The sequence below is a fragment of the Tiliqua scincoides genome, chromosome 5 (assembly GCF_035046505.1).
Source record: "Tiliqua scincoides isolate rTilSci1 chromosome 5, rTilSci1.hap2, whole genome shotgun sequence".
NCBI classification, from domain to species: domain Eukaryota; kingdom Metazoa; phylum Chordata; class Lepidosauria; order Squamata; family Scincidae; genus Tiliqua; species Tiliqua scincoides.
The window spans coordinates 70,947,791-70,960,604 of record NC_089825.1 but is presented as its reverse complement, the minus strand read 5'-3'; the positions used below and the strand labels follow the sequence as shown (position 1 = coordinate 70,960,604).

Here is a 12,814-nt window from a genome sequence, read left to right as displayed (position 1 = left end):
TGGTCCCAAGTAACCATTGAGTAGATAGATCACATCTTGCAAATTCTGTAAAGTAATGTATAAGCAGGCTGAAAGAAAACACCTGACTTTCGCTAGAAAGCATGAAGAAAGGTTTTTGCCAAAAGAAAGCAATAATCATTAACACCCAGCAGATGGATTGGGCACCCCCCCCACCCAGGAAAAGTTTGTAGCACCTGGGGATGACAAAAATCAAACCTGATTGCATTTGTAGATAGATGGTCCCATTCTTAACCTGCCTGAATGGCAAAGCCTCCCCAGTCATGCCACTCACGGCAGTGGCGTAGCTAATGATCGTGTAGCCTGGTGCCAAGCTCAGAATGTTGCCCCGGAAGTGCTGTCACAACCAGAAGTGACATCACACCCAGGCTTTTTAAAAAGTGAAAATTGGGAGGAACTCACCCCCTCCCCCCAGCAGCTCAACACCCACTTGCTGTGCTGCCTCCCCCCAGTTAGTGGCATAGCTAAGGCATCTATCTTGCAACCAAGAAGATTTTGTAGGCTGGATTACAAGTGTAACAGATCTTAAAGACAGTGTTCCAGTGGCTACTGCAGGGGTGTCAAACATAAGGCCAATGTACCAAATGCAGCCCCTGGAAGCAATTTATACAGCCCCATTATAATTCAGTTCTCCCTGCATCATCATCATCATAAGTCGGTTATATACCGCCTTTCTGGTCATCGGATTACTCCTCTGACTTTATTCAAGGCGGTTTACATAGGCAGGCATTTCTAGTCCCTTGAGGGGATTTTTACAATCATAGAAGGTTCTCTCTTTCAAGAACCACACAACATTTCAATTGGACCTTCCGGGTCTGATCTCACTTCTGGCCTCCAGTGCGTCCCACGCAAGCTGACAAGTAGCTCCTTCATTTCTCACATGGAGGGCAGCCAAGACGCTTCTTCGCACACACCAAAGAGCAGATGGAATAACTCGGCTCGGCTTGTCAGCTGCTTCAAGGTCTGCCGGTGAGCTGCCGGTGTTCTCGAACTGGCAACCTTCTGATGTTATCTTTGGGCTAACAGAGGCTCTACCTTCTAGACCAGATCTCCTGCATAATAATTGACTTCCTCATATCTTGAAATTATGAACAAAATTTGCACATTTTCTCTTCTGTCATTTGCAGCTAATTAGTTTCTATGCGAGAACAAAGTGCTCACTTCAGGACATTATCTACTTAATGTCACTTCCGACCCTCAGCAGGCACCAGGAATGCTAACTTTGGTCCTCTGTATGAAATGAGTTCGACACCCCTGGGCTAGTGTGTGGAGCTTTAAAATGTAGGAAACCCAACTGTCAAGATCAGAAGAAGGTCCTGGCAAATTTGCCATCTTTCAGCTTAACATACCTCACAGTACTATTAGGCAAAGAGAATGCAGATGTGACGGACAGAGCATCAATATTCCAGGGTGGCTATAGAATAATCCATAGCCTATTTTTTTTGGCTCTGCTTGGTATTTTTATATGTGCTTCTTAACACAGGCAAAAAAATCTATTACGCATTTAATTCTTATTGCTAGAACCATCCTGCAATTTTGAAGAGGTGTCTTATTTCTGAGGCTATATTGAATTTAAAAATTTCACATCTGCAAGGCACATGGATATGACCTTTAGCTAAGGCAGACATAATATAAAAACTCTGATTGCTGCAGGATTTCTTGGGTATTTTGAACTGTATTTTTGCAGAAAATGAAGATTAGTAGCACACACAATTCAGAGTTCTATTCAGTGCTTAGTAGTGAAACTTCATATAACAGTGGATATGTGACAAGAATTGTAAATTACATTAGTGTGTCAGGTCACCCTTTTGTGCTAAAAAGCATAATCCTGGCATTCCCTTATAACATTATACATAGTGGGTGTCATGATGAAAGAATGGCTGATCAAGGGCGCAATATAACTGTATGAAATACAGAAATGCCTATTCTCTCTCTTTACACATATATTAACTGATTATACTGAACTATTTCAAAATTATTCTGGTCCACCAGTATGTGTCTTGCTTAAAAGAGAGCTCAACTTTTATGTTAGCAATATTGTGGTTTCTTTTTCAAATACTATGATTCTTCAAAGAAATTGCTAAAAGAAAGCTATTTGAGTTCAAAATGCAACATTAATATGACAATCACAGGGCCTTTGACATGCCTTATATGTATGAATGTATATATTTAGAATCTAGCTTAACATTTTTTCCTTAGATTTTTATCAGAAAAAAGGAGCAGTTCAACATTACAGTTCAAAAATCTAATGAATCACATCCAGGTATGAAGTGAAAAAATTCTTCCAGAAAACATTCAGATTCAAATTGCTTGAATAAACTATATTTGCAGGCTCTCAGATAATTGGAATCAAAGAATGGTTTATTGCTATGAAAACAAAATCTGTAGTACAGTAATAAAAGATGGCCATTAAGTATAATCAACTGAGTTAACTCAAATTTAAAATGCACTAACAAAGCTTTAAGACTGGTGATGGAAGGTCAGTAGCTGACTAACCCAAGTACAAGTACCCAAGTACCAAGAAATAGCAAATAACATCAAATGATGCAGATGCTAAAGTATCCAACTTTCCAGTTCCGGTGCAACTGCAATGCAACCCTGAGGAAATGGAACAAATGTTCCCTTACCTCAGGGCTTCTCAAACTAGGGCAATGCGACACCCCATCCTGAGGGTCCTGGCCTCTGCCCCCTTAAGGGGCGGGGGCAGGGGGAGGCAGTGATGCGATCCCCAGGAATGTGTCACTAAGGGGGCTGCAGGGACTGCCATTTACTTACCAGTGCCTGCTGTGGCCTCCCTGCAGTGCGGGGAGCCCTGCATGACCCTCTGCAGGGCTCTCCGACCTTCAAAAAGTGAAAGCGATTTTGCGGAGGCGGGGCGCGATCTCTCTGCTTTCACTTTCTAAACTTCAGGGAGCCCTGCAGACAGTTGTGCAGGGCTCCCCACACCCCCAGGAGGCTGCAGCAGGGACTTGGAAGTGCATGCCAGCCCCTGTAGCCCCCTTAGCAACGCAATCCTGGGGATCACATTGCTGCCTTCCCTGCTCCCACACAGGCACTTACTGCAGTCCTCAAATTCCCTGAGAGTTTGAGAACTGCAGCCCCTGGAGGAGGCCTCCATGTCTGTTCCCCTACTGCAGGATGCAGTACATGCCTTATTGGCACAGCTGCACTAGCACTGAAAAATTGGATAGGATTTGGCCCATTGTCCACAAACCAAAATGAGAAAAGGTGAACTGATAGAGCTGATTTTATTTATGCTCATAATGTTATTTTGCCCCAAATAATTTCAAATCCATTAGAGAAGGGAAAAAATTTATTGACAGGTTACCACACAACTGAACAGAAATTTGTCTCACCTGGTTATTTTTTCTCCATGGAGGTAAAAAATCTTAACATATAAATTTGATACTTTTACAAATTGTACTTTTTATAGTTCCGATTTCTTTGCCTTTAACCCTGTTGCTTCTTGCTTCAATGATTTTCCTCCTGTGATATTGAATCCGCTCCACTTACATTTGTATTACATTTGATACCTCAGTTATTAATGTTAAACCTTGCAGAATGTGTAGGAATCTTCCTGACAGCACATTCAGCTAAAATTGTTGATGTATAAGCAAATTGAGCTGCACGTTCTCCAGAGTCCATCTTTTCTTGATTATGTTTCCATGGTTCAAGTGTTCTAGAGTGATTCTTCTATAAAAATTTTTCCATCTTGTAAACATCAGAGCATGCAAGTTCACAAGTGCTCATGAACTTCTACGCCCTTAATACTAGGCTGGCTCATAGCTCTTGAATCTCCAGAGTCTGTTCTAGTGGCCAAGAAACCTAGTAGCTTTTGCTCACTACATAAGGATGTAGCCAGTGTACTTGCTGAGGTAGCCCAGTCAATCCTTCTATTAGAAGCCTTTCAGAATATTTCCGGAAGGGTGACATTATGAAGAAGCCACTGCTGAGAGCGGCTGCCATTGCAGTCTCTGATGCTGGGTACCTGGCTGTCTTCTTCAGTTGCTTTATCCAGGCACTGGTTACTATTCACATGCAACAGGGTTAATTTCTATGCCCCAAGAAGGAGGAGGGGAAGAAAAAAAGAAAGTGTTAGGCAAAAGCTTTCCAAAGTAGTTATAAACAAGTAAATGCAATTATAGCTCACAAAATATCTTTCATTGTGGGTGGGGGGATAGTTCCATATGTACAAAAAGCTCACTATCTTAAATAAGATGCAAAACAAGATAGCTCAAACAACCCCTAGAATACAAGCCATGGTGGGATGAATTAGGGACAGTTGCTCCCCTGTTGTAAATACAAGAGGCATTGTCAAAGGTGCCTCTTAGCTCTGTCGCTAATGTGAAAAGAAATCAAAAGTCACTGAAAGGAGTTAAAAAATGTCTCTTCCTGTTATCCTGATACAGAAACTGGTTTATGTCAAACTCCTATAGATCTAGATAGCTTCTTTCATACTGACATCCATAATGCTAAGCCTCTTCAGTCAAACTGAGAATAAAACCAAAAGCAAGTAGTGCTGGTTTGGTCTCAGTCATATCAAATCAAACTGTATTGTCATAAGAAGGTACTATAACCCATAGATTAGGATAATTTCACAAATAAGCTTCAAATAACTCTTTAAGGGCTGTTTTGCAGATTTCCCCACATTCTCCACCTGTACACAAGATGCACAAAGATAAACAACTGTTAGGGAAAGCTACAAAGTATTTTTATTCCCATCTCATTCATTCAGAGAACTGCCATGCCAAATTGTTGCACAAAAATAAGTAGTTAACCAACCCTAAAGATTAGAAGCATCAAATACCTGGTAACAAAAGACATCAATACAAAAAGGTACAAACTATTTAACTTGAAAGTTAAGGTAAACCCAGTGAAGAGAAACAAAATACTTTTCATAAAAGTAAAAAGGGAGATAAATTGTAAGGCAACCAATTTAACCAAGTTAAAGTACAAGTGGAGCCTCAATATCCCCAGGGGATCCGTTCTCAGACCCCAGATACTCAAATCTATGATCTTCACCCCCATTAACCCCTCCAGAACGCTTTCTGAAGCCTGGAGAGGCAGTGCACATCCGCCCACTACCTCTTTGGACTTCAGAATAGCCTGGAGAAGCAAAAAAAAGCCATTTCTGGTTCCCAAGAGAAACCAGAAGTGACTTTTTTTTTAACCCTTTAAGGTATTCTAAGGCCTGGGAAGCTTTAAAAGCCGGAAGAAGACTTCCCCAGGCCTTAGAATGTCTTAAAAGGCAAAAAAGTCACTTCTGGTTTCCCGAGGCATTTTTTCACCTCTCTGGGCTATTCTGAAGCCCAGAGAGGCAGCAGGCAGACACACGCTGCCTCTCTGGGCTTCAGAACGCCCTCCGGAGAGGACTGAAACGTGGCTCCGGTCCCCTTCGGAGGGCTCAGGTGGAGCCGAGTCTGCCTCAACATTCCAAAAACCATTTCTTACATGACATTTCGTACTAGGATACAGCCTTGCATCAATAAATGGCATGTTCCTATATACATGTGATGGGTGATCAAACCCCTATTCATATAATATTTGAAAATTAGAGCTGTAACATACATGCATGTGACTTTTGAAAATCTTGGAACATTAGCACATAAAATTCTGCAGGAACTCTAATTCTACACAGTTGCAAATCATAAACAATGGTTTTATATCTTAAGTGATCATAATTAATTCTATTTCCTAGTTCCTACCAGCAGCTTCCACAATGTATATACAATTATATGGAAAAACATCTACATTCATTGTAGTTTTTAAACAGTAGAGATGCAAAAGTGTAAAGACTTACCATTGAATCATATTCCCAAAGTTGATTGCCTTTTAAGTGATGGCACTTAAGCATTGTGACAGGGCCATTGAGTTTGGAGACATCCAAGCATAAATCATCTGTTCTTATTTCTTTGTTGGCTGTGTATGAGAAAACCTTGATAAAAAACAATATTAAGTTATTACAGCACTAATTCCCATGTCATGATGATTAACTCTAAGCATTAAATCAATATTTAATATACACACCACACAATTAAATCAGTAAGGTCCAAATCCTAACCAACTTTCCAGCACTGACATAGCTGTGCCAATGGGACATGTGCTGCATCCTGCAATTGGGTGGCACTCATGGAGGCCTCCTCAAAGTAAGGGAATGTTTGTTCCCTTACCTCAGAGCTGCATTGCCCTTAGGTCGATGCTGGAAAATGGGTTAGGATTGCGCCCTAAGATCTTCACCTAAAATATGTTTCCTTCAGGAATGTAGTTGAGCTCCAGGACTTCTGTTATAACAGGAGCACTGGGGTGCCTTTGATGAGAGTGTGCCTAAGGGCATATGTGAATGTCTAGGCCAGGGTGGACAGTCTACGGCACACTTGCCACTAATGGAACATGGACACTTTCTAAATGGCATGCACAAAGTCACCATACAGAGTGGCAACTGGGTAGCACCCCAGAATGCCTTGCAGCAGCCGGACAACCCAGAGTGCCTTGTTCCAGGAACACAAGGTCTATGCAAAGTGCCAAGGCTACCAGCCTGAATGCACCATGTGACTCTCGCTTTAATGTGTGTATGTTTGCCCCCCATTGCCCTGAGAGGATTGCCGCCTTTCTTTTCGGCAGGTGATAGCTCCCTGCATTGTGGATCTTACCCCAAACACTATAAGGTATAGCCCCATAAAATAGCTGGGCCTTCCAACGCAGGGTGCCAAAATAGTGCTTGCAGCAGCAGCACACTGCTAGATAATGGTAAGCACACAGCCCTCAAAATGGTGGGGAAATGCTGGGCAATGTACTGAAGCAGCAGCAGCTTCAAAGCATTAATGGAGGCAATCTTTACTACAGAGCCCACTCCCAACATACCGCTAAGGTGGCAGGGCTGCAAACAACTGCTGCAAGGCAGCAGGCAAGTAACTCAAATTGGTGGTGACTGAAACTGCAGCGGCTCTTGGGGAGACCCATGATAAATGGTTGCATATGTGGTCCATTGTTATATGCAGAAATAATTCAGAACCACATAATTTTAATATCATTTCTGGCAACCGGGGGGGGGGGGTGTGTGTGTTCAAGATTCTCTACATACAAAGTGGCATGTGACATGCTGAGGGTTGGCCATTGTAGTCTAGGATAGGGGTCTCCAAACCCCAGCCTGGGGGCCAGATGAGGCCCGCAGCAAGCCTCTCTCTAGCCCACGGACAACCTCTTGTCCCTTGAAAGTCTCTGGTCCACTCAACTGAGCATGACCAGAACTGTGCTCTGATTGTGTCTGGAGGGTGTTCTGAGGGCCAGAGAGTTTGAATGAATGATCCCATTCATTCATTTATTCACTCATCTAAGTTCCACCTCTAATTTATTTAATTTTTATATTTAAATTTTTTTTCTGGCCCTCCACACCTCACCACACAAGATATTTGATGCAGCCCTCTGGTCAAAAAGTTTGGAGACCCCTGGTCTAGGTCATCATTTTCCCCAAATGATCATGTGAGAAAGGAACAAAGTAAGCAGGTAGGGAAGCAGGCTGCCACTAGCTGTGTGTTAAACAACTGCACTGGCAGTGGCAAGCTGGTTTATTCACCTTGCTAATTCCGTGCATGGACCATGAGAGAAACAATTGAGGGGAAGGGGAAGCAGCCACTTTTCTGGCTCTTTCTTTGCTGCTTATTTAAATAAAACAGAATGTGCAGTGGAAGTTAGGAGTTCCCAGAAGGACCCGGACTGTTTTGTCTGAAAGAATCATTCAGGAAGGAGCTGCAGAAAGTAGCTGCCTTTGTTCATTCGCTATCCCTGCCTTCAACTCCTCAGTCTAGCTAAGCAGCAGGCACAGAAGCAATGCCATGTGGTGAGCATTGCCAGCAATGTACATGGCAAGTGTGGTTCTCCCCTGAGAAAGGGGCTAGGTTGTGGATAATGTAAGACCCTGGATAAGTAGGATATGAAGCAATCATTTCCCCCACTTGGTGCCTTTCCTTCAATCCCAGGGAGGTGGTGGTGTGGTGGAGTTTGTTGCTTCCTGAAAAAATCTGCTTGCCTGCCTTATTCATCCCACTTTTCTTCTTTGCCCTTGTTTACCCTTTTCTCTCTCAAATATTTTGTTTCCTCTCCTACCATTCTTTCTTTCCCCCATGTTACTCTTCAAGAGCATTTTGTTACTATCATCCAGCCTTTCCACCTTTCCTCCCCATTCTCCCATCCTCTGTCATATGTTGCAATTCCGATGAAGACACTTTCTCTACCCTGCTTCTCCTCTATATCTAACTTTTTCATACTCCTTATCACCTTAACACTCTTTGTGCCCAGCACTTAACTAAGGGGTACAGTGCCTCTATATGTGAAAATTTACTTAGCTATCATTGACTATGGTCATTGAGAGAGCTGTCCTCTTACATCTGTCTAATCCAATGGTTCTCAAACTGGTGGGTCACGACCCACCAGTTCGTGTAAAGGTTCCCCTGTCCCTTTAAGCGGTGGGGGAAGGGGAGAGGTAGGGAAGCGATCCCCAGGATCACATCCGTTTGGGGGGGCACTTGTTACTTACTTTTAGAAGGCAGGGCTGCAGCAGGCTGCAGGGAGCCCTGCGCAGCCCTGCACAGCTTTCCCTGAAAGCAGGTGCAAAGCACTTCTGTTTTGCAGGAGGTGCTTTGCACCCGATTTCAGTGAAAGTTCCAAGCCTTGGGGAGCGCTGTGCAGGGTTGCGCAGAGCTTCCTGCACCTCCTGCAGCCTGCTGCAGCCCTGCCTTCTGAAAGTAAGTCACAAGCACCCCCCTCGTCCCCCCTTAGCAGTGCAATCCTAGGGATCGTGTTGCTGCCCTAGCCCCTCCCCCACAAAGTCTTACTGAGGGAGTAAAGCTCCCTCAAAGTTTGAGTACCATTGGTCTAATCTTTTAAAAAATGTTATCTAAACTAGTGGCTATCATAACATCTTGGGACAGCTAATTTTATACATTATGAGCTAGTTTTAGTATTCCTACAGAATGCTTTGTAGTGTTACATATTACAAACAAAGGCCGATGGTTGGTTGTTTTTATTCTTTGACAAACCAATTTTGTTATCTAGAAAGCATCTGACAATTTTCACAGAGCTTGCAATGAAATTTTAGCCTCTAGCACAGAGGTGTCCAAACTTTTTGGCAGGACACTCTGGCATCATCTCTCTGACACTGTGACAGGGGCCGGGGGAAAAATTTACATTTCAAATTTGAATAAATTTACATAAATTAATATATTGGAGATGGAACTTATATGAATGAATGAAGGTCTTGCAATAGCTCAAGGTCTGTAAAAGGCCTTGCATAAAGCAAGGCGCACCTTTGCTGCTGCATCACAGATGTGAAACAGCAAGCAGCAGAGGGAGCCCTCGTCCCACAGCTCATGCAAAAGGTCAAACAGTTGGCCGTCACGCTGAGAGCAGTTGCATCAGGCTAGCACGGGCTCCAGCAAGTCTCTGAAGGGCCAGAGGCTCATTGGGGGCTCACTGAGGGCCAGGTTGGGAGTCCTCGAGGGCAGCAAGTGGCCCCAGGGCTGAGGTTTGGGCACCCCTGCTCTAGGGTTTAGGGGCTTGGAGATTAAATACTTCTCTCCTGCTCTACTTCTGTATTTCATTATATCTTTTGTGAGTTAGAACATTCACACATTGTATCATGGACAGCAACTATAACATATGCTTGGGGGGGAGGGGTGAGAGACCCACAGTTGAGATCTCAGCCACATCACTGAAGTGCAGAGCTGTAGGTGAAATAAAGCTGCAAAATTTGTGTTTTTCTCCAGGTAAGTGTCTTGAAAGGGTCTTTTCTGTTGGTGACCCAGTTTATCATGCAACGATGCATTAGGGACAGTGACTCCCTAGGGACAGGGGCCAGAAAATATGGGCTGCGAAATCACTGTTCCTGTTTTGTCCCCATTTTTGCCTTTTAGGAATTCTTTGTAGAAGTTTTGTTTGTGTGAATATCTATACTTCAAGGTTTAGTCCCCTTCTGCTGTCTTTAGCAGCTCAGCCTCTGATTGAAATAAACTGTTTCTAGTACTTATACATGTACTGTATATGAACACTAAAGGAGCTATCGTTTAAACATGTCTGGAAGTAACCTCTACTGAACACAAGAAGTCTTACTTCTGGGTAGATAAGCAGAGAATTGGAACTGTAAGTACCAGTGCAGTAAGCAGCCTACCATTTCACAGCCTACTATTTTGAGTTACTGATATGGTAGTCCATAACACAGTAGCCATTCTATTACCACTAACATGACTACCTGTGAATTTTTGGATCTTGGAGTTTTGCCACAATATAATTGGTTGTAATAATATTATTTTAAATATTTCTTAAAATATTTTAAAGCAGTGCTTTTTGAAGCACTGCTAAAGAGTGTTTCATTGGGTTGGGAAAGGCCAAATGCTATGGGGGCTAAATGCTACAGGGAAACAAAAAATATCACCATTATTTAGCTTTAGAGATAGCTTTGTTTAAAAATGACCTCCACTTAGTTCCATTATGGTCAAATCACAAAAGCAGTATCTAAGAAGCTGTGAATCAGTCCCTACTGACACAAAAGAGTTTCAAAGAACTGTCAAGTTAAAAAATCTAAGATTCTAGTTCTAAGAATGTTGTATTACCTGATTACCACCCATTCCATGACAGTTAAAAATTCCAACTTTTTCATTCTCTTTTCTTGCCATGTTATCGAGACATTGATTTGTTTCCACATTTCTTATCTGAAGACAAAAACATTCAGCACACTCCACTTACTACACATAATGACAGCAGACAATCGGCATATCAGCCTTTAAGTTAGAAACCAATAGGCCCTTTCCTTTCAAGGATAGCTGTTTAGTCATCTTACCTGTAAGAATCTCAGGTTTGCACACATTCCCTGCCACCCCCTTCATTCCCATTGCATGCAGAAAAATAGCAGTGGAGAAGAAATGTATAATATGCGGGGGTGGGGAGGGGAGCAACATGTGCTAAGCAGACCCTAACACCATACAAGTTAATTATCCACATCAGGACAGAAGATGCTAAGAATTTCACGAGGTGGGTATGGTAAACCAGCTGAAGTGAACACATATGATCAATTGGTTCAGCTAATTCTATTTCTTCTTCATGACCACGACCACCATTATTTACTGACCTTAGAGAGAGAGTCCCACAGGGCAGTGGTTCCCAAACTGTTAGTTGTGGTCCCCAGAGAGCTGTGGAAACCAACCAGGGGAGCTGAGGAATCCTCACAAAAAACCCACTGCCCTAAACAATGTATAGGATTGTAGCCCTAATGGGGAGTAATGGTAATGGTCCAGTAGATCCAGGGAGCCACCAGTCACAAAAGTTTGAGAACTATTGCATATTGCAGCAGTTCTCAAACTCGCAGGGAGTTTGAGCCTCACTCTAAGTCCTTGTGAGGGAGGGGGGAGGTAGCGACGCAATCACCAGGATTGCGTCCCTTTGGAGGGGCGCAGGGGCTTGGCTGGACTTACCGCAGCTTACAGAAGCCTCATGGGGGTGCGGGGAGCCCTGCACCAGGCTCCACAGGGATTCCCAACATGCAGAGACAGTCAAAATAACTATTGTGACCTACTTCTGGTTTCATGACAGCAAATCGAAGTGGTTTTCATTATTTGTGCATTCTCCACATGTTGGGGAACCCTGCAGAGGCTGGTGCAGGGCTCCCTGCATCTCTGGGAGGCTGTTGCAGGCTATGGTAAATCCAGTCAAGCCTCTGCGCCCCTTCAAAGCAACGTGATCCTGGTGATCGCCTTGTTGCCTCCCCCCCTTAAGGGGGAAGAGGCCAGGGCACTCTGGCTGGGGTGTAGCGACACCCCAGTTTGAGAATCACTGGCATATTGGGATAAGCTGAGCTACCACTTTTGAGCTGTGCTCAGAAAGATAATGATAGCTTGTGAACATTTTCAAATGTTATCAGTCTTAGATGATTCAGTTAGTAGTTTTGTGGCTGTGTTTTAAGCCCAGTGAAGTTTCTGTTGAAGCAGGTCAGAGAGTTTTAGTAACCTAACCTAGTCGCTACCAGGGCATGTTTTCCTAAGAAAAGTCACAGCCAGTGAGCCAAGGTTTGAACAGTAAGTGGTGTAATTTACCCAAGCCTTCCTGACATCTACCAGATTACAGTACTGCTAACAACTTGAAAGTTCAATTGACTGCTTCATTACGACATGTTGGTATATAGAAAATACCAACAGGTGTTCACTAGTTCTAGTCTTAAAATCTGGGTAGCTATCAAAAAAGTATTATTTAAACTAAACAATTCCTGCAACAAGAATTGTGTGGAGACCCTAGAACACATTTTTTACTGCCTTCTTCATGACATTCTTCATAAAAAATATCTGGCCCCACTGTTGAACAAAATGCAGGGTTGGGAGGATTCAATTAAACTCCAGACTCTTCTTTCTATACTGAAGGTGATAAGGTTGCTAACTCTGTCTCTGGGGTACTAGCGAGACGGAATTCTGGATTTTCTGCTATTTCACAGTGAATAGAGGGGTAATTTTTACTTTTTTTTTTTAAATTTCATTTCTTTTATCTATGCCAGGGGTGTCCAAACATTTTGGCAGGAGGGCCACATCATCTCTCTGACACTGCATTGGGGGCCAGGGGAGGAAATAATTAATTTACATTTAAAATTTGAATACATTTACATAAATGAATTTATTAGAGATGGAAGTTGTATGAATGAATGAAGGTCTTGCAATAGCTCAAGGCCTATAAAAAGCCTTGTACAAAGCAAGACCAGCCTTTCCTTTGCTGCCATTGCTGCATCACAGATGTGAAACAGCAAGTAGCAGAGGGAGCCCTC

At 43.0% G+C, this 12,814-nt stretch overlaps 1 protein-coding gene across 2 annotated transcripts in view; it reads right to left on the bottom strand.

The window, feature by feature from the left end:
* Positions 1 to 2,358: 2,358 nt before the first annotated feature.
* GALNT1 (polypeptide N-acetylgalactosaminyltransferase 1) overlaps positions 2,359 to 12,814 on the bottom strand; it is a 112,480-nt gene continuing 102,024 nt past the window's right edge. For both annotated transcript variants that reach the window (XM_066628076.1, XM_066628077.1), the window contains 3 exons: positions 10,623 to 10,721; positions 5,819 to 5,953; positions 2,359 to 4,072 (listed from right to left, as the gene is read on the bottom strand). In XM_066628076.1, the coding sequence (XP_066484173.1) occupies positions 3,926 to 4,072; positions 5,819 to 5,953; positions 10,623 to 10,721 (381 nt within the window). In that variant the 3' untranslated portion in view covers positions 2,359 to 3,925. The remainder of the gene's footprint in view (positions 4,073 to 5,818; positions 5,954 to 10,622; positions 10,722 to 12,814) is intronic.